The sequence below is a fragment of the Lithobates pipiens genome, unplaced genomic scaffold, assembly GCF_037356315.1.
Source record: "Lithobates pipiens isolate NorthernLeopardFrog02 unplaced genomic scaffold, aLitPip1_a1.2 Scaffold_8, whole genome shotgun sequence".
Taxonomy (NCBI): Eukaryota; Metazoa; Chordata; class Amphibia; order Anura; family Ranidae; genus Lithobates; species Lithobates pipiens.
The window spans coordinates 137,996,713-138,022,989 of record NW_027507903.1 but is presented as its reverse complement, the minus strand read 5'-3'; the positions used below and the strand labels follow the sequence as shown (position 1 = coordinate 138,022,989).

At 43.0% G+C, this 26,277-nt stretch overlaps 1 protein-coding gene across 1 annotated transcript in view; it reads left to right on the top strand.

The window, feature by feature from the left end:
- Positions 1-25,302, top strand: part of TMEM209 (transmembrane protein 209) — a 70,086-nt gene extending 44,784 nt beyond the window's left edge. Inside the window, exons 13-15 of the mRNA XM_077473023.1 lie at positions 3,753-3,850; positions 5,916-5,989; positions 22,090-25,302. Coding sequence (XP_077329149.1) covers positions 3,753-3,850; positions 5,916-5,989; positions 22,090-22,147 — 230 coding nt within the window. The 3' untranslated portion in view covers positions 22,148-25,302. The remainder of the gene's footprint in view (positions 1-3,752; positions 3,851-5,915; positions 5,990-22,089) is intronic.
- Positions 25,303-26,277: the final 975 nt, after the last annotated feature.

The following is a 26,277-nucleotide window of genomic DNA, read 5'->3' as shown; positions in this document are numbered from 1 at the left end:
CCAGACTTTTGATTGGCTGCAGAGAACTTTCTACATTCAGAGCTGCAAACATTGCCTCTGCCCTTGTTCTGTCTCTGAAGACTCGTTTAGTGGGTAGATCAGGCTGAGCTTTGGGAGTGCACTAGTTTTTCACAGGTTGCTGGACACGTTATTCCCAGTGTCTTTAGTTGTGGAAGGGGGTACTGCCAAATGATTTCTTAGCTCTTTTTCCACCATTGTGTTGAATCCTTTTGCCGTTGCGTCTGTTGCACAAAGTTACATGGTACCTCAATCCATTTCTACTGCCTTGCCTCTTACCCTAACCTGTATGTTGCTTAAACACTCTGCAACAAATCTGCTGCTAGAGATGGGGACAGTTAAGCTGTACCGGGTGCCCCCGGATCACTTTCTACCAATAGGTTGGGGAATACCTGAGCATACCTACTGTTGCCAATGTCTGTAGCCTGGTTATATGGTCTTCCTTTTTTTTTTTTTCTTTTTGGCCTTCAATTTTTTCCTTGGGGCTGTAAGGTGTAGCTAGGTCCTTTTTGTCCTCTTGGCTGACGTATTTGCTACAGTTATGCAGGACTTTCACTCATATTATCTTTTTATTTTCAGACTTCTAATTTGCGGAGACATAAGTGCTTCTGTGTCCTCCCCAGCAAATTCTGTATCTGATTTACCTGGTGCAGTGGAGACTTTAAAACCTTTGGTCCTAGAGCCTCTGATCTTAAGTCCCTGTCAGATGCCATCACTGTAAATGAGTCGCTTGTGTCCTTTTTTTTTAGATGTTATCCCTGCGGAGTCAAAGTCTACTGCTATTACTCTTAAGTTAAAGGAGATTATTTTGACCCTCATTGATGTGGTGTGCACTACCCTGAAGACAGAGGATCAGCCTGGTGCCTCTACCAGTGCTGTTTCCAGCCTTGGGTCCTGTCAGGCACCTGGTGTCTGCATTCATTTTCAGTCTAAGAACATTTTGATCTTGGCAGAAATACAGCATCCTTAGTGCTTCCTGTGAGATCACTTTGAAAGAACAAAGTTTTCTCTTTCTTGAATGAAGGTAGACGTGTAAATCCAATCTGGCTGGTAACCATGCAGTGTTGGGTCCTTTCACATGGGGTGGATCTGTTCAGCGGACTACACTAGCTCAGCAGGAGATCGAGCCGTTGATCCCTGCTGAGCCGGCAGATGACAGTTCTGTCTCTGCTCAATGTGCAGGGAGGGACCTGTCACAGCCCTGCTGATCTCTATGGGAAGATTTTCTTCAGATCCCATCCGATCCACCAGACGGTTTGTGAACGTATCGCCATCTGTCTGTTTTGAGCGGATCTTGACTGATCTGATGGCAGGTGGGTGCCAGGGCCATGGCCGCCATCAGGGGGGGTACAGGCAGTACTCCTGTAAGGGGCCCCAGTGTCCCAAGGGGTCCGCCTGGCTGGCCACCCCCCGGGGCCCACTACAAAGAGGGAGAAGGGAGCATACACATTCTGTTGCTGATATAACATCCAGCACAGCCAGGGATGGGTGGGCAAGCCAGCTGGATGTCCACTGTGCAGTCCGGATGAGGCCTGTCGGATCAGAGCTGGGATGTTGGGTATGGGCGGGACTACTACTCATACCCGCCTCCTTTGTCAAGCAACCAGTGTATAGGGGAGGAGGCATTTGTACATTGCTGGCTGGGGAAAAGGTACCAAGGCAGGGTTTTTTCAGCTTTCAGTTTCTGCAGTAGTTGAAAGTGGGGGTAGAGCAGCTCTCCCATGGCTCCTTCAACAGCCTCCCTGCTCTGCACAATGATCCTGTATCTCCTATCTGGTCGGGGAGTTCAGAAAAGTTATTTTACAAAGGTAATCATGTGGAGGATGGTGGAGCTTCGGGGGATGGGAAGATGAGGGGAGGTGTGTGTGTGTGTGTGTGTGTGTGTGTGTGTGTGTGTGTGGTAGCAGGGGAGGAGAAGTGCAGTATTGGGATGTACATGGATGAATGGACTCTGTACCTAGTGTTCTTTAACCCTCTACATTACATACACCAGAACACTCTTTCCTGTACTGCTATGCTAAACTATAGGCAGGACTAATGGGCCCCATGCTGGCAGGGCTCTGACCAGTCCCCTTTGTAATGCATGCTTCCCTCTAGTCAAGACTCAGATACACATCCTCTATAATTCATGCGCTCTCCACACTGTAACGCATTTTTCACTGAAGGCAGTACTGTAATGGGTCCCCTTTCTTATATGCGCTACACTGTAGGCAAGACTTTGACGGGGGTCCCTTTTATATATGCTATGCATCATCCATCCCTCTCCAATGTGTCCTCGTCCATCCCTCCAGTATCCACATCCACGCCCAGCATCACACATCCATTCATCCATCCCTCCAGTATCCACGCCCAGCATCACCCATCCATTCATCCCTCTAGTCTCCACAATGTATACACGCCCAGCACCATCCATCTATATACATTCCTCCAGTCTCCGCAATGTGGGCGCATTTGGTGGGACAGCCAGGGGGCAGGCCCTGGGGAATGTTGGTTTTCATGACCTGGGGGGCACAGGCCTAAAGTTTTTTTTATTTTTATTTCTTTTTTTGGGCCCCAAAATTTCTGATGGCTGCCCTGGTCAGCAGACACATCTCCGCTGAACTCCACCTGCACCATACAAGTCAATGTGTGGCCTGCTCAGATCCGCCTGAAAAATGGACAGGCAGATCTGAGTGGACTGATCGTGTGAAAGGGGCTTAAGAGTTGGTAAAACCATTAGAGCTGCACAATTCATCGTTAAATTGCGATCTCGAGTCACCCCCCCCCCCCCCCCCCATTCAGGCATTCAGGTAACGGAAGCATCTTATTTACAAGATTGCCAAGTGAAAATGGCCTGAAAGGGGGGAAGAAAAAAAAAAAACAATGGAGAGCTACTAGGTCTGATTTTATATTACATTTTTGGTTTAGACACACTTTAAAGCATCACCTTATGTACTTCTGATTCAAAGCAAAGCCTATTAATAGTTTTTTAGTGCTTCTGTGAGTTTGCTTAAAAATTTTAAGTGAGTCTTACTTTCTACTTTGACAAATTATTTCAGAAATTTTTGCAGTCTATGGCAGCAGTGTCTTTGCAGTTCCTTCATATCAAGTCACACAAATATTTCCCAGCAAGTTGGAGGACCTTCCTGTTCTATAAAAGGGTTCCTTTTTTATATGGCCCAAATTTCTTGGCTGAGACTGTTTTTGGCTAGCTTAAGTTGGTTACTGCCTAAGCCCCCGTTCACAACAATGCAGCTTTGAAATCCTGCTACTTCAGTGCAATTTCAAAGCCACACTTCAGTGCGATTTGCAGTACTGCTGTCATTGCAGCTTGCGACTTTATACAACCGAAGTCTATGCAAGTCGAAATTAAATTGACAAAAAATAGTTCAGAAACCTTTCAAAGTCGTTGCAACATGACTCATGGCGATTTAGAATGGTTCTGTTGCTGACAATGAGGTGCGACTTGTCATGCGATTTGGAAAACTCAAATTACACCAATGTGAATGGGGGTTAACAAACCTTATGTTTACTAAACCATGACTCATACGATTTGTAGTAGGCTACAAAACTGCTACTGGTGGGTTGTGAGGCTGATCCACCGCCATGTTATGTTTTTTTTATTTTTGATATATCGCTTGTAATTTTTAGCCACTTTAAACAAAAATTGCACTTGTACAAAATGTCTGATCTATTATCTCAAACTATGTTGGCCATTAATAATGATGCACTTTTATTCTCTTGTTCCTCATCAGATACCTCAAATGAAAATGTATTTTGCATCCATCAAAGCAGCATCAATCCTCCTCATTTTGAGTTGGTCTACCAGAAGCACGTTTATAACCTGCCAAAGGTACTTCATTATTTTTTTTATTTTTTTATTAGATTCCAATATTAAACTGTGTGACAATGGTTCAGGAAAAATCAATGAATAAATGCAAAGTCTATCCAGTCATCTACCACCTCTACCATTTTAATAGTCTACCTGTCTGCCCACCTAGACTGCAAGTAGAAACCACAGTGGCAGATGCTTGGTAATGTGGAACTTTATCCAAAATTCTGATTGGCAAAGAAAGCAAGAGAAACCTATCCATGAGGACACTGACACCAATGAAACCACAATTTGTCTGGGGGGAACTGTTTTGTGTTTTCTCACAAAGGAGAAAAACCTTTTTCCCCCCACTATCTCCCAGAGAATAAAAAAAATTGATTGGTTTACCATTTTAAAGCGATAGTAAGCCATTGGCTTTTTTTTTTTTTTTTTTTTTTTTATTCCTGCAAGGCAAAGTTATAATCTAAAATGCATCACAAACTAGCACATTATGTGAATCTTGCCTTAACCTGCTGACAGGGCTTACTACTTCACCTGATCTTCCTTCCGGGTTGGTGGGCTCCAGTTCTTTGGTTAAGCCCCAATGACATAACTCCCACATATGCACAGGGGTGCCGCCGTTCATGGCACAGGACTCCGAAGGAATGGCATGGGTATGCTGTTCAGAGCACATGCGGCTTCGCAAGTGGATATCGCCTAAATGGTGCAAGTTTAGGAGATATTTACTGTACCTATAGGTAAGCCTTTTTTTATAGGCTTACCTAATGGGTAAAAAGCAACATGCTGCCTTTTATTGCCAGCTCTAGGCATAGGCAAAAGGTGGTATTGCATATTTGTGTAAGCCGTGTCTTGTCAAACACCATGTATAGTTCTTAATAGAACCAGTATTATTTAAAAGATGAATATGGCCAACACTCCTTTTTCACCATACTTCTCCTGTAGGTCACAAGAGTGCACTTAATTCCGCACCCCTGTGACACAGATTCAGCCCTGACAACGTGCTAAAGCCCACTGTTGGCTGATGTCAGAGCCTGGCAAGTCTTTGTAGGAGCCCCAACAATATCTGGATCTGCCCACATGCCTGACTGGCAGCTGGGTCAGCCTCTTGGTGTGCCGTTCAGAGCCTGAGCCAGCTACTTTCTCTCCCTCCATAGCGGTTTGTGAATCCCAGTACCGTACCTGCGGCCTGGTGATCATGTGATCGCTAAGCTGTTATGAATAAATTCATACATTTTGATGAATGAATTCCTTCCTAATGTTTCCTATACTGTGATTGACCCACAGCTATTGCATGGCTGTAGCGAATCACAGATCACTAGTAATCACAGCTGTCATGACAGTTGAAAACGTGGTTACAATGGTTTATCATTGTAACAGCAAAGTGTAAATTAAAAAAAAAAAAAATCACCCCTTTAGAGTAGTACAGTGCTATTATGGAGACACTGAATGGAGAAAATGTTACAATTTTTTTAAATATTTTATTCACGCCCCCAAACCCCCCCCCCCCCCCGTCACCAGACAGTGTACCTGATCACCACCATACCAGTCCTATAATGATGCTCTACTGCGCTGGTGACCTTTCTTTTAAAAAAAAAAAAACATAAATTGCAACTTCAAAAAACTCTCCTTGCTCCCTACTATATTTGTATTCATACTGTCTTACCATTTAAGGGGGTCCTCAAAAATGGATGGGCTATCAGTATTGATTTTTATATTATATAATATAATTTTTTTTTTTTTTGATATATATGCACACACTTATTGGGATATATTATTTATTTTTATTTTTTTAACCAAAGACATGTAGCGGAATACATTTTGGCCTAAATTTATGACTTAACACTTTTTCCAGTGAGATCCCGATGTGAACCGGCCCTAAACGTGTGGTGGGTTGTGTGTGTGGTGTGTTTTTTTTTTTTTTTTTTTTTTTTTTTTTTCCTCCCCCACTTTACCCGTTGCCTACATTTTTATTTAAATGTAGGTTTTGCTAGGTGACCTGCACATTGTGCACTATATCTTATGAAAGCTTATGAAATGGTCAACTGTGCTTGCATTACCTAAAGGCTTTTTCTTTTTGCATTTTAAGGGAAGGAACAATTTATATCATACTTTACTAATGTTCCTGTATATAATAAAGACCAAAGAATCGGGGATGCTTGGGTAAGTGCAGCCACACTGCAGTCTTGCATGTATTTGTACAACTATGCAGCTCCTAGGCCCCTTTTATATGGGGCAGATTCTGTTCCAATCTGGAGAAATCTGCTTATACATCGGTGTCTGCTCAGTTTCTCCAAAGCAAACAATGACAGAGGCCCGCCCTGCTTTAGAGGCAGCCAGGAGTAAACTGACACCACTGTCCATTTACACCTGACTATCCTCCAATCTGCCTAAACAAGACGGATCCCATTGATGACTTTTTATTTTTATTTTTTTATTTTTTTTTTTATGAACTGGCTCATTTGCAGAGGTAAGTGGGTGTAAACTGACACAAGTCAGTTTTTACACTCACCTGTCCATAGGAATGCATGAACCTTCTGATCTGGACCACCTGAAAAATGGAAAGATCGCTCATGTGAAAGGGGCCTAATTGGAGATTGTTTTGATAAGCAGAGTTGCCAGCTGACTGATGCCCATCTGTTGCTGTGCTGCTATGCTCTTTGCATCCATGAAAACCCTGCTGTACATGTAAAGAGAACTTTTCAGGCTCCATTCACACGTCCATGGTGCGTCAAGCATCCTATGGAAAGCTGCAGTTAGGAGCCCAGATGTATGTGGACAGCGGCGATTATAAAGCAATGAAAAGCTGACAGCAGCTGCAGCTCTCAACTGATGTTCAGAAGTACTTGCAGAGAGAGTGATAACCGCAGGTAAGGGACATATCGCACCTGGTTACAAACAGCTCATTTCCACAGAGCTTCTTATTTATCTCTGAAGTGCAGCTAATCGCTCCCTGTACAATTACTTCTGGACACTGGCAGGCAAACTGACATTTCTTGGTATGGCCTGCCCAGCCATGGCTGTCTGAACGCACCTGGGATCCCCGCTATAGTTTTCTGCAAGATACTTGACGTACAATAGCCAATTTGGCCCTGTGAATGAGGCCTTTAATGCCCTAAATAGGCATTTCAATGGAATTTGTGGTACTTTTTTTTTCCATTATACTAAATCTTTATTTCAGAGGGGTGGGTAGCATATCTGTGTGCTACAACCAAAAGCTCAACCTTTGTTATACACATAGCAATTTGTTTAGTAACAGCTAGCTGGTATTTAAGAATTCATATTTAATGCCATTGCCCAGCTTTTACTAGATTTATTTTTTGTTGTATATTAAAGCCCAACCCCTTTTTTATTTATTATTATTTTTTTTTTTTTAAGAGAATTTTGACAAGCTCCAGGTGGGCTGTCATTTGCCTTTTTACTGAGGAGCAGCTTCCGTATGGCCACTCTACCATAAAGGCCTACCAGTCATCCCTATTCCACCAGGAGTGTCAGTGCTTCCTTAGTGAGTCAACATCAAGCTTCTGCTGTAAATGTTTGTAAGGTTGCTGCCTGGTCTTTTCCTCACATGTTTACCAAGTTCTATTAAGCTGATGGTGATACCTTTTTGTGGAATGCCAGTTTTGGGTGGAAGGTTTAGCAGGAAGCTTTGTAGTGGGGTTCTACTTTCTTTTTTTTTGGCATGTTGGCCTTGATGCCGTGTTGCTACCACCATGTTTAGTGCTTTGGGACATCCCAAATAGTCATAACTATGAAGAGCCCTTTGTTCGAGATGTACAGTTTAGAGATTGGGGGTTGTAGTTTACCTGTAAAATCCTTCTCTTGGCATACATCATGGACATGGATATCCTGTTTGTGTTACTCCTTTCTTGCTATAAAACAGTTAGCTCAGCGACTTTATGCGTGTATGCGGAATTCCTTTCAGGTCCATATACCTGAAAGATGGTATAACCCATGTAGTCGAGAATATAAAAATTGAATTCAGTTATTTTAATTGACTATGATGCAGTGTATTGAGATACTAAGCGTGTGTGTTTGTTTTGTTTTTTTGTTTTGTTTTGTTTCTCTGTATGAATATAAAAAAAAAACCTGTCCTATGATGTAATCAAAGAAATTATTTAACAAGTAAACCAGAAATCCTAATATAAATAAGCTACAGTGATTATGCTTTTATAAAATGTGTAGCTTAATCATTTAGTACAGGATACAAGCAACTTATTCATACACCATATAGCAGGACACTTCCACTGTAACCCCGCCCCTCAGTTTAATAGTATAGGACCTCTTCACAGGAAAAATTGCTTTCACTAGCTTATTATTTTATCCTCTGATTTTTCAGTCAACCCTGTGTTCAGATTCTTACACAGAAGCAGTGCATCAACCTTCGGTAAAACCTTGAACTGTTTTTTTTTTTTTGTGTGTTTTTTGATTGCACTAATTTTGTTTTTATTCCCTGCAATTGTGTGTAGCAGGGGATAAGTATATAAATATGTGCTTTTTAAAAGATGACCTGCTATAAGGAAGGCTGCAATAGCTGAATTGCGTTGGCATTCATGTACTGTATCCATGCTATTTAGCAAATAGTTTATAAAGTGTACCACTGAGTTGCGGCTTTTCTGTAGTGAACTTTGGGAACTGTACCTGGACCCCATGCTATCAGACAGCCTGTAATGTTGCTTCGGGTACTGGATCTTGCACAGGATGCTTACCTTGGCACTTGGTGCAACACCTTGAGCTAGCTGCAGGATGCTCCTTATTGTGTTAAACTGGGCTATGTTTTAAATGTATTCAACATCAGTGTTAACGTTTCAAACTTGGTGAAAAAATTCAACCACTGACTCAAAGTTCTGTCTCGGGTGGATGATCGGGAGTTACAACACACCACTAATCGCTCACTTCTGTGTAGAACCCTTATAAAGTACTCTGGGGCTTCCTTCCAGCCTTTTGGTTTGAGAATTTGTTGCAGGATGGTCTGGGTTTTTTGTTTACTCCTCCTGGACATGCTTACTCTCTCTCACACCCTACTCTGTGAGTACCCAAAAGGGGATTAACCTAATTTTGGAGCTATGGTGGCGATCAAGCAAATGAGAGCCAATTCAAAACTGATGAACATTTGCTCTTTCAAAGGGCTGCACAACCTTAGTGACAATCCACACCTTGCACCAGAGCAGGACCTGGTTTTAACACCAGCATCTGATTATAGCTCTATTTGAGGCAAGCAGCCAGTTTGACTGACTAAAGCAGAATTTTCTGAATTTGTCACAATTGCTCGGACAAATTACAGCCTTAATACGCTTGTCTGTCCAGGGCCCAAAAAGGCCCCAGCTTTTCTACTCCCATTTCTCAACCTCAGTTGACTGATATGCCAGTCCTAGAGTATGCTGAATCTGGGCAAAATGAGGAAGGTATTCAGGCAGTGTTGGAGAAAGCTGCACAAATTGTATTCCCCCCCCATTGTCACCATGTTGAAGAGGGAGCTTCATGTAATTTTGCCTTCTAATATTGAAAATCTGGAAACCTCTGGCTGGATGAGCAATAAAAAAAATATAATCTGGCCTCAGCCAAGAATACTTAGGTCTGATCCTGCATACAGCGCAAGCAAAAGTATTTCTACCAGACAAAGCTTTCCCTAAAAGCTCACTCTTTACAACGGAGATCCAAGCAAAATCCCACACTAAGATTCGCTATGAAAGTTCTGGATCTCAGTCGCCTGTTTCAAGGAGGTAGGTTTCACCTAATTCCATACAAGAAATCAACAAAACATTGCATAGAAAAACAAGCCTTTACCCTGGACTTGCCTATGCTCCTATCCAGCCATGCAAGCGCTCCAACTCTAATGGGAAGGAAATTCTCCCTTACAATTGGAAGGTTCTTCAAACCTATTCATTCTGGGGAGCAGTGTTCCAATCCTTGACAGTTCATGGAACATGGTGGTTCCATGATTGGGATGCCTGCCTTTACACACACATGAACTTAGTCTTAGTCCGTAGGGTTCAGTATTGAGTTGGCCCACCCTTTGCAGCTATAACAGCTTCAGCTCTTCTGGAAAGGCTGTCCACAAGGTATAAGTGTCTATGGGAATGTTTGACCACTCTTCCAGAAGCCCGTTTGTGAGGTCATACACTAATGTTGGATGAGATGGCCTGGCTCATAGTCTGTCAAACATGTCTCTGAACTAGCGCCCTTTCCTGTAAAGAACCTTTCCTCATATTTCACAATAAGGTTGTATTAAGCCCAAGACCATCCTTTCTTTCAAAGGTGGTTTCAGCGCTCCAACTCAGTGAGCGTATTGTTTTGCCATCTTTGTGTATTGCTCCTAAGCATCCAAAGGAAGTCCCTCTACGTTGCCTGGACGTAGTCAGAACTTATGTACCTAAAAGATACTGCTTCCATTAGACAACTGGATTCCCTGTTTTGTTCTTGCCTCCGTTCCTCGCAAGGGACACCCTGCTTGAAAGCCCACCATTGCTCAGTGGTTCAGGAATTGGATTTCAAGGACTTATGCTCCTAAACAAATACTGTTACCCAACAGTCAGCCCCTGATCTTCAGTTCATACTCAGATTTCACCAGGTGGATGTAGTTTATCGTACGTCATGGGACACAGAGCCATAGTAGTTACTATGTGGTTATAGGCTACCTTCAGGTGATGATGGACACTGGCACACCCTAAGATAAAGTGGTACTCCCTATATAGCCCCTCCCACTACTGGTAGTATCTCAGTTTTTTTCGTCCAGTGTCTAAGGTGTTGGCTACGAGTAAAGCTGTGCTGAGCTCCACTGGAGAAATTCTTGCTGGGGCTAGTCATGCAGCTGGATCCATTCAATTTTCATGCTTGTGTCACCGCTGGGGGCTGTATTGAGCACACACCTTCTCACGCTTCCTCAAAGAGCTCATGATGGGTCCTGAGCAGCAGCCTCCATTTCCTCCAGCCAGCAGCAGACCTCTGGTAAGTCTGGGGGGGGGTTCCTCTGCACCAGACGCCCCCCACCGGTGCTATTTGCTACCCATCTTCAAGAGGAAAAAGCACCAAAAAAAGAACTGCACGCTGCACTGTTCGGCTTCCAGGCTCTTCTTGCCATTTTTTCCCCTCTCTGTAAGATCCCATAGGATCAGGGGCTCGTGTGGGAAAACTTTTTGAAAGGGATCGGGGGCGTAGGCAAATGAGGGGGTGGGGCTTAGCACAGCATTGGCGTTCTTCAACACCCAGTGCAGTAAAGTGTTTTTAAAAGCATTAGTGTTGTTGCTGCAAGCTGCAGAGGGACAAGCATGAAAGAGGTTGGTGAGACAAGCATTCTTTAACACATTTACTATTTGCATCAGGCTGAGTGTTAATAGCAGTGGCTGACTATTGCTCAAGCAATGCATGCGATTTCTTCTAGTAGTATCTCTGCTTTGTGCATCGGGCTATATTTAGAAGGGGGGTTTTAAACACCCCCAAAAAAAGCTAAAAGGGTCTCCCTCAAGCTCTAGAAAGCCTACTCTTCAAATGGCATCCTCCCCTGAAAGGGGCTGGCTGGTCAGAGTGAGCATCGGGGCCATGAAATGTTTGCAACTGTTTTCAAAACTGCAGCCCCTGTTCATTTTACTCTTCCTCAGCCCATGGTAGGTTTTATCTAGGTCATATTCTCAACCTAGGAGGAATCTTTAAAACATGAAGAAAATACTTGGGTCTAATCATAGGTACACCAGGCTAATATCAGCGCTATAAAGGACTGATTTATGTAGATGAAGAAAGGATGTTTTTCTCCTATTCAACTTTGCATGAGGATGTCGGGAAAGATGGTGGCTTCATTCAAAGCTGTTTATGCTCAGTCTCATTCTATACTGCTGTAAAGCAGTATCCTATCGGCTTGAAACAGAATTCAAGCTCTATATTCCCAATGTGTCTGACTCCAAAGCCTACGGCTACATCACCCTGTTGGCGCTCTATTTCGTCCAATCTTGGAGGCTAAGCAGGGTCGGGCCTGGTTAGTGCCCGGATGAAAGTACATTCCACACTCACATCGGTCCCTACCCTCAAGGAGCCCACAATCCAAGGTCTCCATTCATATACTAACTTTGGACAGAAGCCAATTAACCTACCGGCATGCCTTTGGAAAGAAACCGGAGTCCCCGGAGGAAACCCACGCAGGCACAGGGAGAACATGCAAACTCCAGGCAGGTAGTGTCATGGTTGGGATTCGAACCAGCGACCCTTCTTATTGCTAGACGAGAGTGCTAACCACTACACCACTGTGCTGCCCAACACACATGCAACATATGCCAACCTTTTTTTTTTTTAGGTTGGACAGTCCTGAAAGACAGCTGTCCAGAAGTGGCCTAGATCAGAAATGGCCTTGTCCATTAACATTTTAAAAATTCAGGCAGAACACTTGGTTCTGAGGGCCTGAACATTCAGTTTAAGGTATTGGTAAGGTATCCTGCTAGGAGTCGATCAGTTTATACCACAGTAATAACCTATATTAATTATCAAGGGGCATAAGAAGTTGTGCGGACCAGAGAAAGGTGAATCTTGTCCCATCTTGGGCAAAGTACATTGTTCTCTTCCCATCAGTTTTCATTCTAGGAATAGAAAATTGGCTGGTGGACTAGAGTCGCCAGCAGTTTTTCCTGGGAGAATGGTTTCTTCACCCCGATATCTTCCTGTCAATTTGTCAAGGATGAGGGATCCCAGACGTAGATCTGTTTGCGTCCAGGATCAACAAAAAAGATTGACAACTTTGTGTCTAGAACAAAGGATCCGCTAGGATGCGGAACGGATGCCTTGCTATTCCCTCGGAATCGGTTTGCACTGATTTTTTGCATTCCCTCCTATTCTGCCTGCATGCACAACTTCTTTACAGGATCAAACAGGAAGGGACGTTGAGTCTTGTGACCCCCAGCGGGTCCAGGAAATCTTGGTGTGCAGAGATCGTAGAGATGGCAGTAGGGAACCCATGGACCCTGCCTTCACGGCCAGATCTTCTCTCGCAAGGTCCAAAGTTCCATCCTACTTTACAAACAATAAATTGAACTGTTTGGCTATTGAGGCCCACACTCTGAAGAAGCATGTGCTGTCGGGTTTGGTAGTTTTTCTACCTTGGTTTATGCAGAGCCAGCCTCCATGGTTCTATATTATGGAGTCTAGGAAACGTCTCCTGGTGTGAAACCTGGAGCTGCACCCCAGGAATTTATTTTTATTTTTTTCTGAAGATGGGGTGAGAGATGAAGCTGGCCTTGAGTGCTTTCTAAGGACAGGTCTCGGCCTTATCTGTATTATTTTGACCACTTGCTTTGCATTCTTTGGTCCATAACTTTATTTAGGGGGTAACTCTGCTTCATCTCAGGTTAAGTAACCCCTGAACCCTTGGGACTTGAATTTAGTTTGTTGGCATTACAAAACAGCCTTTTCTTATATTCACAGACCGACACAGCTCCTCTCTTGGCCATTGGGTTGTTATGCCCCATTACTAGGAGATACTAGGCATTAGTTGTAATACAACACTCAGAACTTAGTTCCGCCCAGGGGGCAGTCCCTTGGGCAACAACCCTCCAGCCTGCCATGCAGCCATCAGTTTTATTTTGCCTAGTGAAGGAGGACCTAGGAACCCTGCGGGCCCATTGGTCCGTGCTTTTTTTTTTTTTTTATGCAGAAGCAAGATTTTTTCGCAAGATGAATGATCCTGTGATCTACTATCAACAGCTGGCTGGGTGACAGGCTGGATACCCTTATCCTTGTAGTCTCTCCAGTCCGGCCATTGAGCGCATGCAGGCTGCAGCTACAAGCTCGGCAGGCCATGATGAAACCTCAGCTCCAGAGGTGGTCAGTGAACTTTTATGTTCCGGGACATACATATGACCGGGCTACTGATGTCTGCGTCACAGTATGCCGGGCCAGCAGCCACCCTGTACTTATCAGTGAGTGGGTCTGTGATGGAATGTCTCCCAGCTCTTCAGGACTGGTAAGTACAGCTCTCCCTGCCTGGGCGGGGCTGAGCAGCTGGACATTCCCTGGGAGATCGATTCGGGGGTCCCTCACCTCCCTCTCCTCTCCCCTGTCCCTATCTTCCCTCCCCCCTTCTGGGGGGATGCTGCATGAGGCTGCTGAGTGGTGTCTATGCAGGGGTTCTCACCTGGGTTGGGGGGGGCTGCGCTGGCTAGTGGTGTCCTGGGTGCTGTTCTTCGTGCCCCTGGAAGGTATCTGTGAGGTTTTGCTGATGTCCTGTACAGCTCTGTGTTCACTGCCACCTCATGGAGCTGCTTCGGTGGCCATTTTAGGTGTGGGCTTCAGCAGCCATTTTCCTAGTAATCTCCTATTTAGGACACTGGCGGCCATTTTCTTGAAGCCTGACTTTTTTTCAGTGTTCTGTAGCGGCAGCATGTGCTCCTGAGCTCTCACAGCCATTTTCCCTTTGTTTTATGTCTGTGCTGGACGCTGGGCAGCCATTTTATTGAAGCCTGAGCACACTTCAGAGCGGTTTTGGCACTATTTTCAGCTGCTGCCACCGACACAGCATTGTTTCCTCTGCACCTGGGAGCCCACAGGGACTACAGGCACTACTTGCTGGAAAGCGCAGAACTCCTCAGGGTGGTGAGTCCAGCGGGAAAGAGCCCCTCAGCCAGCGGCAGTAAGCAGGGTGGGACTGTCTATGTCCTAAGTCCCCTTCAGGTGGCAGACAGGGTAGGGTCAGCATGGCTTCAGAAACTGGTTTCTTCCCCCGAAATCCAGGCAATTGCAACCAGGTCACCTGCAGACTGACCAGTGTCCATGGACACCCTGACGGCGGTCCTCAATTTGTTTGTTGCCAAGATGGAGGTGGTGCGTGGGAAGAAAGGTGCACTAAAGAGGTCCCTGCCACCCCCCCCCCCCCTTCATCTGGGGAGAGCTCTGACGTAGACTCGGGTCCTGCTGAGGCTGGTGACCCCTGTTGTCTTGTCAGACGATGCTGACCAAGACCGTTCGGACAGTGAGGATGAGTCCGTGCGCGGAGAACTTATCACAGCTGTGCGTGATACCTTGAAGATTCAGGAGCCAGCACATCCCTTTGCTGATGTACCGGGCCCTTTTTGGTCCCGCAAGCCAGCACGTTCACCTAAGGCAGGGGTTGACAAATTTGCTTGGAATCTAGGAGCCAGCTAAAAAAGTTAGGAGCCAGGTCGGTGACGGCGATCTGGACCTGTCCCTGGCCTGACATGGAGACGAGTGAGGGGAAGATAGCCCCCAGCCCCCCACATATGAGATCACCTCCCATTGGACACACCGCTCGAGTGCTAAATGGCCGCTGTGATTGGTCATTTAGCATGATCTGTGATTGGCTGTATCCAAGGGACACGGCCAACACAGAACTTCCCCGATGCTCGCCCATGGCGGCGTGCAGAGGGGAAGTAAACAGGAGGATGTCTAGGGACGCCCTCCCGGCAATTGGTGTCCGCGCTGTAGACATCTTTCGTCTATAGCGCGGGCACGAAGTGGTTAACAAAAGAATGTGACTATTATTTCCGACATATTCCCGCTCATTTACTGCCATTTCCCTGCTAAGGGTTCAATCAGGTCCGCCTGAAAAACTGACAGGTGAACCTGATCAGACAGCCCTTGTGAAAGAGGTCAAGCAGGGAGGATTACAAATAATATTTTTTTTTTTCCTTAATTAAAATAATTTTTTTTTTTACTTTTTACAAAAAAAAACAAAAAAAAAAATTACAAAAAAAAAAAAATATATATATTAATTAATAAATTTAATAATATATATATATATATATAATATAATGAGAAGCCATTTACCAGCCACCACACTCACCGTTGGGCAAAAAACAGGCAGGGGAGCTTCACTCCATTAGGAATTAGCATTATTGGAATAGGGTGTAATTTCTACATCCACCACAAGATGGCGCCAGACTACCGAAAGATTTTAGAAGGCCGCAAAGCCGCGGCCTCAATTACTGGCCGGCGCGGCCCGATGGAATTGCGCGGCGGAGTTCGGGGTCCAAATGGAGACAGGATACCCCAGCAGCGTTGCCCCAGTCGCCAGGACACGAAATCTAGGCGCAAATGCGACCTGGCGACCGGGGTTTGTCGAGCCCTGACCTAAGGTATTCCCGTATCTGACTTATTTGTACAAGGAATGGGGTCACCCGCAACGGACCTTTTCGGTCCCCAAATATATGGCGGTGCGTTACCCTTTTTGAGGAGAGTCTTCTCAAAAAATGGTCGGCTCCTCCGGTCGTGGACCCCCCCCAGTATCCAGGTTAAAGTAACCACGATCCCGGTTGAGGGGACTCCTGCATTCAAGGATCCCACGGACAGGAAGGCCGAGGCAGTGGCTCGTTCCTTGTTTACGGTGGTGCGGTCAGCCGCGCGACCAGTACTGGCATCCGCACTTGTGTCACAGACACTGAGTGGGCAAAATTATTTGCACCGCGAATTAGGAGAGCAACAGGCTTCTCCTGTCTGCGTGGAACTAGCAGACCTACTAATGCAAGGCCTTAAGTACGTCTGTGACGCAGCCCTGGATACTCTCCCTCTGTTATCCAGGGATTCAGTGTCAGCTGTGGTGCTGAGGCGCCTGATTTGGCTAAAATGCTGGTCTGCTGACAAGGCATCCAAAAAAGCCCTGATGGATCTTCCTTGGCGACCGGCTCTTTGTAGCCTCTTTGGATGACATAATTAAAAATGCCACCGTGGTAAGGGTACCCTACTCCCACAGGCCAGGAAGGCTAAGGAGCCACGCCATAGGCAAGGGCCCTCTCTTTCCGCTCACAAACTGCTTTTTCGTCCGCCCGGAGCTTCGACGAAATGTCCCCAGCCCGACAGGACGTCCACGGACTGACAAAAGCATCCCTGGAACTGCAAGCCTGCGAATAAAAGTGCTACCGCATGAAGGTTTGCCCCCACCCATGTCTCGGGTGAGGGGTCGCCTTCGGGAGTTTGCAGCCCAGTGGTCCTCTCGGTTATCCGACCAATGGGTTTGCGATCTGATTTCCACAGGCTACAAGATGAACTTTTTTTTTTCTTGGCCACAAAACAGATTCTTCCCCTCCAGCATACCCGTATTCCCCGCTCGCTGGAAGGCCCTCTTGGGGGCAGCAAGGGACCTGCTAAATCACGGGGTGCTTGTGCTGGTTCCGCGATCGGAAAGTTCAGGGATTCTACTCAAATCTGTTCCCAAGAAGGAAGGGGTACGTCCAATCTTGGACCTAAAAGCCCTCAATCGCTTTGTAAAAGTGCAGAGGTTCAGAATGGAATCAGTTCGCTCAGTAGTCGCTACACTCCATCAAGGGGACTCCCTAGCGTCCTTGGACATCCAGGATGCATACCTGCACATACCCATATGCCTTCGGCATCAAATGTTTTTGCGGTTTGCAGTCGGAAGCCTACCAGTTTGTGGCTCTTCCTTTTTGGTCTGGCATCAGCCTCCCCCAAGTCTTTACCAAGGTATTGGCTCCAGTTTTGGCGTTGCTGCGGCAAACTGGGATCGCGATCATGGGATACCTAGACGATCTCCTCCTGAGGGCATCTTCCGCTTCAGTTAGAGGATGTGGCGATCACCATGCAGACCCTGCAAGAATTTGTGTGGCCGTTTGTACCGACCAACACAAAGTGGCACAGAATTGTGAAGTGGAAGGAAAAATGTTTTTTCTATTTTTTTTTTTTTTTTTTTTTTTTATAAATGTGAAAAACGTGGCTTGCATTTGTATTCAACCCCCTTTACTCTGATACCCCTAACTAAAATCTAGTGGAACCAATTTCCTCCAGAAGTCACCTAATTGGTAAATAGTCCACCTGTGTGTAATTTAACAGTATAAATTCAACTGTTCTGTGAAGCCCTCACAGGTTTGTTAGAAAACATTTGTGAAACTGCATCATGAAGGCCAAGGAACACATCAGACAGGTCAGGAATAAAGTTGTGGAGAAGTTTAAAGCAGGGTTGGGATATCTCTATCATCTCCATCTCTATCATCTCCATCTCTATCATCTCCTCCCATCTCTATCGTATGGGACAACTGCAAACCTACCAAGACATACCTGTCCACCTAAGCTGACAGGCTGGGCGAGGAGAGCATTAGTCAGAGAAGCAGCCAAGAGGCCCATGGTAACTCTGGAAGAGCTGCAGAGATCCATAGCTCAGGTGGGAGAATCTGTCCACATGAAAACTATCCGTTGTGCACTCCACAAATCTGGCCTTTCATGGAAGAGTGAACAGAAGAAAGCCATAAGAAGTCCCGTTTGCAGTTTGCGTGATGCCATGTGGAGGACACAGCGAATATGTGGAAGAAGGTGCTGTGGTCAGATGAGACCAACATTTAACTATTTGGCCTAAAAGCAAAACGCTGTGTGGCAGAAAACTAGCACTGCACATAACCCTGAACACATCATCCCCCATTGTGAAATATGACCTCATGTTGTGGGAATGCTTTTCTTCAGCAGGGACAGGAAAGCTGGTCAGAGTTGATGGGAAGATGGATGCCAAATACAGGGGCAATCTTAGAAGAAAACCTGTTAGTCTGCAAAAGACTGGGGCAGAGGTTCACCTTCCAGCAGGACAATGACCCTAAACAGCCAGAACTATAAGGGGAATGGTTTAGATCAAAGCATATTCATTTGTTAGAATGGCCCTGTCAAAGTCTAGATCTAAATCCAATTGAGAATCTGTGGCAAGACTTTAAAATTGCTGTTCAGACACTGTCCATCCAATCTGACAGAGCTAGAGCTATTTTGCTAAGAAGAGTGGGTGAAGATTTCACTCTAGATGTGCAAAGACATACCCAAAAAGACTTGCAGCTAAAGGTGGTTCTACAAAGTATTGACTTGAGGGGGCTGAATACAAATGCATGCCACACTTTTTCAGATATTTATTTATAAAAAAGTGAAAACCATTTTATCATTTCCTTCCACTTAATTTATGTAGCACTTTGTGTTGGTCTATCACATAAAATCCCAATAAAAATATTTTTTTTTTTTGGTTGTAACATGACAATGTGGAAAATCTCAAGGGCTATGAGTACTTTTTTTTTTTTTCAAGGCACTGTACATTGCTTGTGTCTTGTACTGTATTATTAACACGAGAAATGTGACTTGCCTGTAAATACCATATCTTGGCATGTGGTACAGGACATTCTCCTTATTGCTCTGCAAAACTGAGGACTCATGGAGTAAGGCAGGGTTATAGGGGAGGTGCCCCAGGGTGCATGTCCTAAAAGGCTTGCCCATTGTCTAGTCACCTAAAGACGAGCTTCTAACACATGATTGTATGAATAAATTGCCTGTGTTGTGTACTGTGCTTCAAGGTATGGAATTTTACAGGAAACTCTCAAAATTCCTCTAGAACTCGCTTGTTTCAGAAATCCAAAGAAACTTGAAGTTGATGTAAACCTGAGTCATGAAATTTGACCTGGGCACATACAGTTGTGCTCATAAGTTTACATACCCTGGCAGAATTTGATTTCTTGGCCATTTTTCAGAGAATATGAATAACAAACATTTCTTTCACTCATGGTTAGTGTTTGGCTGAAGCCATTTATTATCAATCAACAGTTTACTCTATTTAAATCATGATGACAACAGAAACTACCCAAATGACCCTGATCGAAGTTTACATACTCTGGTGATTTTGGCCTGATAACATGCACACAAGTTGACACAAATGAATGGCTATTAAAGTGGAAGTAAACCCATCAATTTAACAGTTTCAAAAAAAACGTTACATTCCCAGCATGCCGGAAATGCTAACTGCACATTGGCTGTGCTCTCAGTCAAACTCAAACCATCCAATGGCTGGTGTCATAACTGATCACATGTGCAGCACCCTGGCAGTTGAAGATTAAACAAGGTCAAAAATGGCAGCTTCCGTGGCTGAAAATGATAGGAGGGTTTACTTCCACTTTAAAGGTAGCCATCCTCGCATGTGATCTGTTTGCTTGTGTTTGTGTGTGTGTGTGTGTGTGTGTGTATGTGTTTATAAAAGGTCAGTGAGTTTCTGGACTCCTGGCAGACTCTTGCATTTTTCATCCAGAGCTGCACTGACATTTCTGGCTTCTGAGTCATGGGGAAAGCAAAAGAATTGTCAAAGGATCTGCGGGAAAAGGTAGTTGGACTGTGTAAAACAGGAAAGGGATATAACAAAAATATAAAAAATCCAAGGAATTGAAATTGCCAATCAGCAGTGTTAAAACTCTAATGTGGTGTGGCTGTTTCAAAATGCACAATTAGGAAGAAAGATGGGTTGCATGGTCAAGTCACCAGAAGAAAGCCATTACTACACAAAGTATGCCGCTTACAATACGCCAAACGGCAGAGACAAGTCTCCAAACCTTCTGGCACAAAGTCATTTGGAGTGATGAGACCAAAATTTAGCTTTTTGGCCACAACCATAAACACATTTGGAGAAGAGTCAACAAGGCCTATGATGAAAGGTACACCATTCCTACGGTGAAACTGATGTGGATTGCTGATGTTTTGGGGATGTGTGAGCTACAGAGGTACAGGAAATTTCATAAAAATGGATGGCTAGCTGAATGCAGTATGTTATCAAAAAAATACTGGAGGAACATTTGCATTCATTATCCAGGAAGCTGCGTATGTGACATAATTGTGATATTGGAATGTCTAAGTATCCGAAACGCAAGGCCAAGTCGACATGTCACTGGCTACAGCAGAATAAAGTGAAGGTTCTGGAGTGGCCATCTCAGTCTCCTGACCTCAATATCATTGAGCCACTCTGGCGAGATCTCAAACATGCAGTTCATGCAAGACAGACCAAGAATTTACAGGCACTGAAGGCTTTTTAGCCAAGAGGAATGGGCAGCTTTACCATCTGAGAAGATAAAGAGCCTCATTTTTAAATGCCAAAAAAGACTTCAAACTGTCATTGTTAAAGGGGGCAATACATGGTATTATTGGATATGTAAACTTTTTTTTTTTTTTTTTTTTTTTTTTTTGATCAGGGTCATTTGGCTACTTTCTGTTGTCATTATGATTTAAAGAGTAAACACAGTTGGTTAGGGTTTGGCTGAAGCCATTTTTTTATTAATCATGAGTGAAAAAAGTTTGTGTGATCATATTCTCTTAAAAATGGCCAAGAAATCAAATTATGTCAGGTTATGTAAACTTATGAGCACAACTGTATATCTGCAGTGTTTTTCTTCTCTCTTCAAAGCCCTAAGTCCCATGGCTTTCTTCTGTTATCAGCATGATAACCTCTGACACTGTGATAAAACCAGTTTAAATTTTGTCGGGATGGGTGCTATAAATTAGCAGAGAGCTGGTCTATTCACAGCACAGCTCTGTGTGTGTGCCTTTCCTCCAATCAGTTGTCTGTGTATGGCAAGAATACACACCCACAGGTGAATCGGGAAGAGAAAATTCTAACTGGGCGTGCACTTTCTAAAAGGTGTATATATAGCTGAAGACAGCAGCTATACATGTAAAACTTTTATGTAGAGAGTTTTTGTTTTATCTGAGGCTGTTCACTTCACTTCAATGGGTATATGTGGGGGTTTACATCCATTTTAAAAAGTGTTGGTAAGTGACCAGTCTCATGATCTATACTCCTGAGAAGGTGCAGCATTAAAGTGGTTGTAAACCCTGGTAAAAAAAAAAAAAAAAACCTGCAAGACAAGGGCATAATGAGCTAGTGTGCATAGCATACTAGCTTATTATGAATTGCTTACTTTAGATCGAAGCCCCCTCAGCCTTCCTCTTCTCCCCCACCGGCCGGTGACATCTCTCCCAGGGGTTACTTCTGTGTATAGCAGCTCCGGCACTGTGATTGGCCGGAGCCGCAATGGTGTCACTGGCAGCATACATATTGTAGCAACGGCACATACATGCCATTGCTTCAGTTTGCCCCAATGCACATGTGCCAATGATGTCGGCATATGCAGGGGATATCTCCTAAACATGCAGGTTTAGGCGATATCCAGGGTAGCCACAAGTAAGCCTAATTATAGTCTTACCTGTAGCATAAAGTTGTAAAGGTTTTACAACCACTTTAAGCACCAAACACTCTGGACACTGCCAATGTCTCACCATGGCTGTATCCACTCAGATGAGCCAGATTGACTAATGCAGACTGGACCTCCATGCTTGAAAAATATATAGATCTATTTTGTGTACCTGGTAACATTTTGTATTTAAATGTGTTCTATATTGTGTATTTAAAGTTTATTTTTATTCTTTTGCTTTTTGTTTTCCTTTTTTTTTTTTTTTTTTTTTTTTTTGTTAGAAGTACCATGCAGTGGTTGAATTTGTGTTTTACAGTTCATTTTTTTTTCCCCAAACTCTAGGAGAGTCAACCTTGGTTTATCCGGAGTGAATATATTGTGGATTTTTGGCAACCACTAATAATGCTATTTTATTTATGAAGCCTATTTATATAATCCATGTTCAGAATCCACTACAGGATTACAACAGAGACCTTCAAATTCGTTCACGGACTTCTTCAAAAGGGTTATAACATGACTGGTGTATAGGAATGTGGCAGTTTTCTCTACGGTCTATTGTGGTTGGTGTTGATGAGGCCCAGTAGTTCACAGTACCAAAGCTTTCAATTAAGCTGTGAGCACTTGGTGGACATACGTTCTGAGTTGTGTTCACTAGGTGAACTTCATGTTGGTGCCTTGGCAAGTCATTTCTAAAACAATATATTTGCAAACTAACCTCTTCTGGCTCCAGTTTGCAGTTTATCCTGGGATATCCTTTTTTTCATGTATTGAATATTAGAGCAAACTGTAAAATTGCAAAATGTATTTCTGTAATGTAAAACCCTTTTTAAGTCCTGAAATAAGTATGGTGTAAATCTTGTATACCATATATGTTCCACAAATTATGTATTCTTCATTCACACTGCAAGATGGCCAAGTGTTTTTCTCATGCTTCATCGGGACTATAGTGAAATGGCTGATATGCATGTTCTTTCATGTATGGATAACCTATTGTAAAGCATCAAACTGATCTAGACTTCTAACGCATAGGCATAGAAATCCTCCAAAAGTTCCCCAAAAGAAGTCTCAAAATACACAAAAAAAGCAAAGCGGGGTTATGTGATAATGGGTAGCAGGTAGAGCAGGGTGATTTTTCAAAAAAAAAAATCTGATTTAAAAATCTGATTTAAAAAAAAAAGTTGTGAATAGAGTTTAAAAAAAAAAGCTTGATTTTCACAATTCAAAACAAGCGCTGGTCCTGAGGAGCTGCGGGCAGGAGTCCGGCCTCACTTAAAAACTCCTGCCAGCAGCACCTCAGGACTGGCACGGTGTCGGCGCCGGTCCTGGTGAAAAAAGTCTCAAAAAAACGATTTGCTTAAATCGATTTGACCTCAACTCTATTCAAGATTTAAATCTTTTTTTTTTTTTTTTTTTTTTTTTTTTTCCCCAGCCCTAGTAGCAGGTCTTTTAGCAGGGCCATCAAAGATTGTAATAGCTGATGGCTTTCCCTTTACAGCCAATGGATTCCCCTGTGCAATGAGTACCTGCTTCCCACAATGTGTTCCAGAAAGTGAAAAAAAACATTGTGGGGGCACAGGGAAATCCATTGGCTATTGAGATTTATTTATTTATTTTGGCCCCGCTAGGAGACCCCCCTTATTGTGACCCTTCATTTTTCTTTGTGTATTTTGATATTTCCTTTTGAAGTTTGAACTTGTGGATGGTTTTTTTTTTTATCTTTATGTAATCGGTTAGAACTGGATCTGCATGAGTCTGGTACTTTGCAATGTTGTCGTCACGTGATTATAATGAATGATGCATATCTGTATCATCACATGATTATAATAAATAATGCATATCCTCTATTGTGCTGCCATTGCCATGAAGCAAAACTCTTTAGCCATCTTGTAGTATGAATAAAGAATGTGATTTGTGGAACACACATGTGATGTAAACTATGCTTATTTTATGACTGGGATGGTGTTTTTAAACATGTAAAGTGTTTTACATTCTATGAATGAATTAAGCTGTTTTTGTAACTTTTTTGATAAAGTATACCTAAAGGCAAAACTTTTTTTTTTGGCTAGTGGAGCAGGATTAGATTGCTTAATTTTATATTGCTGTCTGCCTTTTTTTTTTTTTTTTTTTTTAAGGAGATTCACCCTCAATATTTGTCCTGCTTACCATTATTAAAAGTGAAAGTAAAGAAAATCACAAATTTTTGGTTGTCCCCAGAAAAGTAAGAGTGAAAATCTTCAAATGGAGACACTAGGTTCTGGTGACCTTAATTTGCCCCTTCCTGTTTGGCTATGGGACAGGAAATGAAGGGAAATCTTTGCAATGGGACACAGATGGCAAAAAATCTGGCGGGGGTTATAACCCTCCCTTGCTCTATCCAAAATGAGGGGGAGGGAGGTTTTGCCTATAGTTATATTTTAATACACTGTATCTCAAGGTGCTGTCATTTTAAAGTCTGTATAACTTTCAAAGTATTTGTATTGAAACTGGCAGCTATGATATAGCTACCAATGCCCCATTTTAATAGTGCTATTAATCTTAAATCCAATACATGGAAAATGTCAAGTTTACCCTGAGTTTTTAAAGTATATTTCAAGCCAAAACCTTAAGGATTAGAACCCCTGTCAGTGTTTTTATTGCTATCTGGGCATTCACTGGAGATTTCCCTTTCACAGTGACAGCAGTTACTAAACAGAAAATATGAAAATCTGCAACAGGAACCCGCAGCAAATTGCTGACAGGAAGTGCAAGCCTTTTCCTACTCTGCTGGGAAAATAAAATGTTGCCTCTGCTGCTCTTGAAATATATTCTCTAATTCTTGTCTGGTTAGGCTGGATTCACACCTATGCAGATTTTCACTACAGTCCATTTAACATAGTTTCCTATGGAACACGTTCTGTAGTGTAGCTCTGCAAAATGCATAGGTGCGAATCTAGCCTTAAATTGTGGTCTCCAGAATAGTACGGATAAATCGTTATCAAAGTTCGGGACAGAAGTAACACCTGATGGGTTCTAATCCTTTACTACAAAACCAACCAATTTTTATTGGTTACATTTTTATTTTTTTGAAACCTCTACTTTAACTTCTAGACTAGCACTTGAGTTGGATGACTTCATATTTGCCTTTTTATATCTAGCAAGGAAACTTTGTTTTGTAATGGCGTTTTTTGCACTGCAAAAATACTTCTCATCTGAATGTTCTAGGAAATAAAACTTGTATTTTTTTTTTTTTTTTTTGCATAACTGCAATTGAATGGTGGTCATTATGCAAGTAAGATTTCTCAGTATGTTTACCATTAATCATGCTTGCATTGTTCAGTATCTATGCCAGAATGTGCTTTTGGTTTATGAATGAAATGATGTATTTTGGTATATTTTGATTGCATAGATGCTTTGAGTCTGAAAAGTATGTTTTGTGTAGCTCAGATTTGGATATATTTTGGAAGCTGAAGTCTCATTTTTATAGTGACTTTTATCAGACCCATTCTCTGATTTGAGAATTAACTTGTTTTTTTGAAAAAGGTGTGCCTGTCTAATAAACTGGGACTACTTTCCTTATTTTTGTGTGGTGGTTTTTATTTTTTATTTTATTTTTTATTTTTTCTTTAATGTATTTGTGCTTGTTAAATTTGACACCAAATTTAAAAAAATTTTTTTTTTTCAAATGTCTTTTGTGGGTACTGTAATGGCGCTTATTTTCAGATGTAAGTAGCCTACGCTTGGGGTATACCTGCTTGTTAATGCATACAGACATAGTCTGGGATGCAAGTGAAGTGGAGGAGGGCAACATCTCCTGAATTCAGATCTTTTAGAACTTGGAGGGACTACAACTGAAGACCATACCAGGATTCAAGAACTGAAAATGAAGCTAAATTGGCAAAGCTTGCTGACTGAAGTTTGGAAAAATATGAAAAAATATGAAAATATCTGAGGTGTCCTGTTTTCCTAATTGTACTGTACAAGACACAGCTCTATTTAAATGTTGATCATGGGTTATAAGCGTCCACCTTCCGATAAGGACACATATGTCTTTAATTGTACAGGAAACAGGCAGAGTATTCCTACACAATGGGTTACACTGTACAACCATTTTTCAACGGTTTTGCTTTCTGGTTATGACAGACCTCATCACACAACACAAATACGACTGCAGAATAAACGTCAGACTAGAATCTTGAGACATTTGAAATTAGCTTTAATGACTCTATTGTGTTTAATCTTGTTTCTAACACACTGCATGAGTTAAACAGGACTACGTTTTTCTTGCTGATTTTTGTTTGTACTCAGGTGCAGCACGCTGCAGTATCCAACAATAGTCATTGTGAAGTGTAAATGCTGAAATTGGAGCTTCAGTAATGTCTCACTGCCTGGTCTTGTATGTTGTGTGAAAATGTGTTGTGAGAAATTTGTTAACCAACTGAATGTAGTTTGGTGTCCTGTAGTTGCCAAGAAAACACTCAATGATGTCCTTGAAATACTTTCCAGACCATTTTCTCTAACAGATCTTCAAGCTGCTTGCTGATGTAGCTGCTT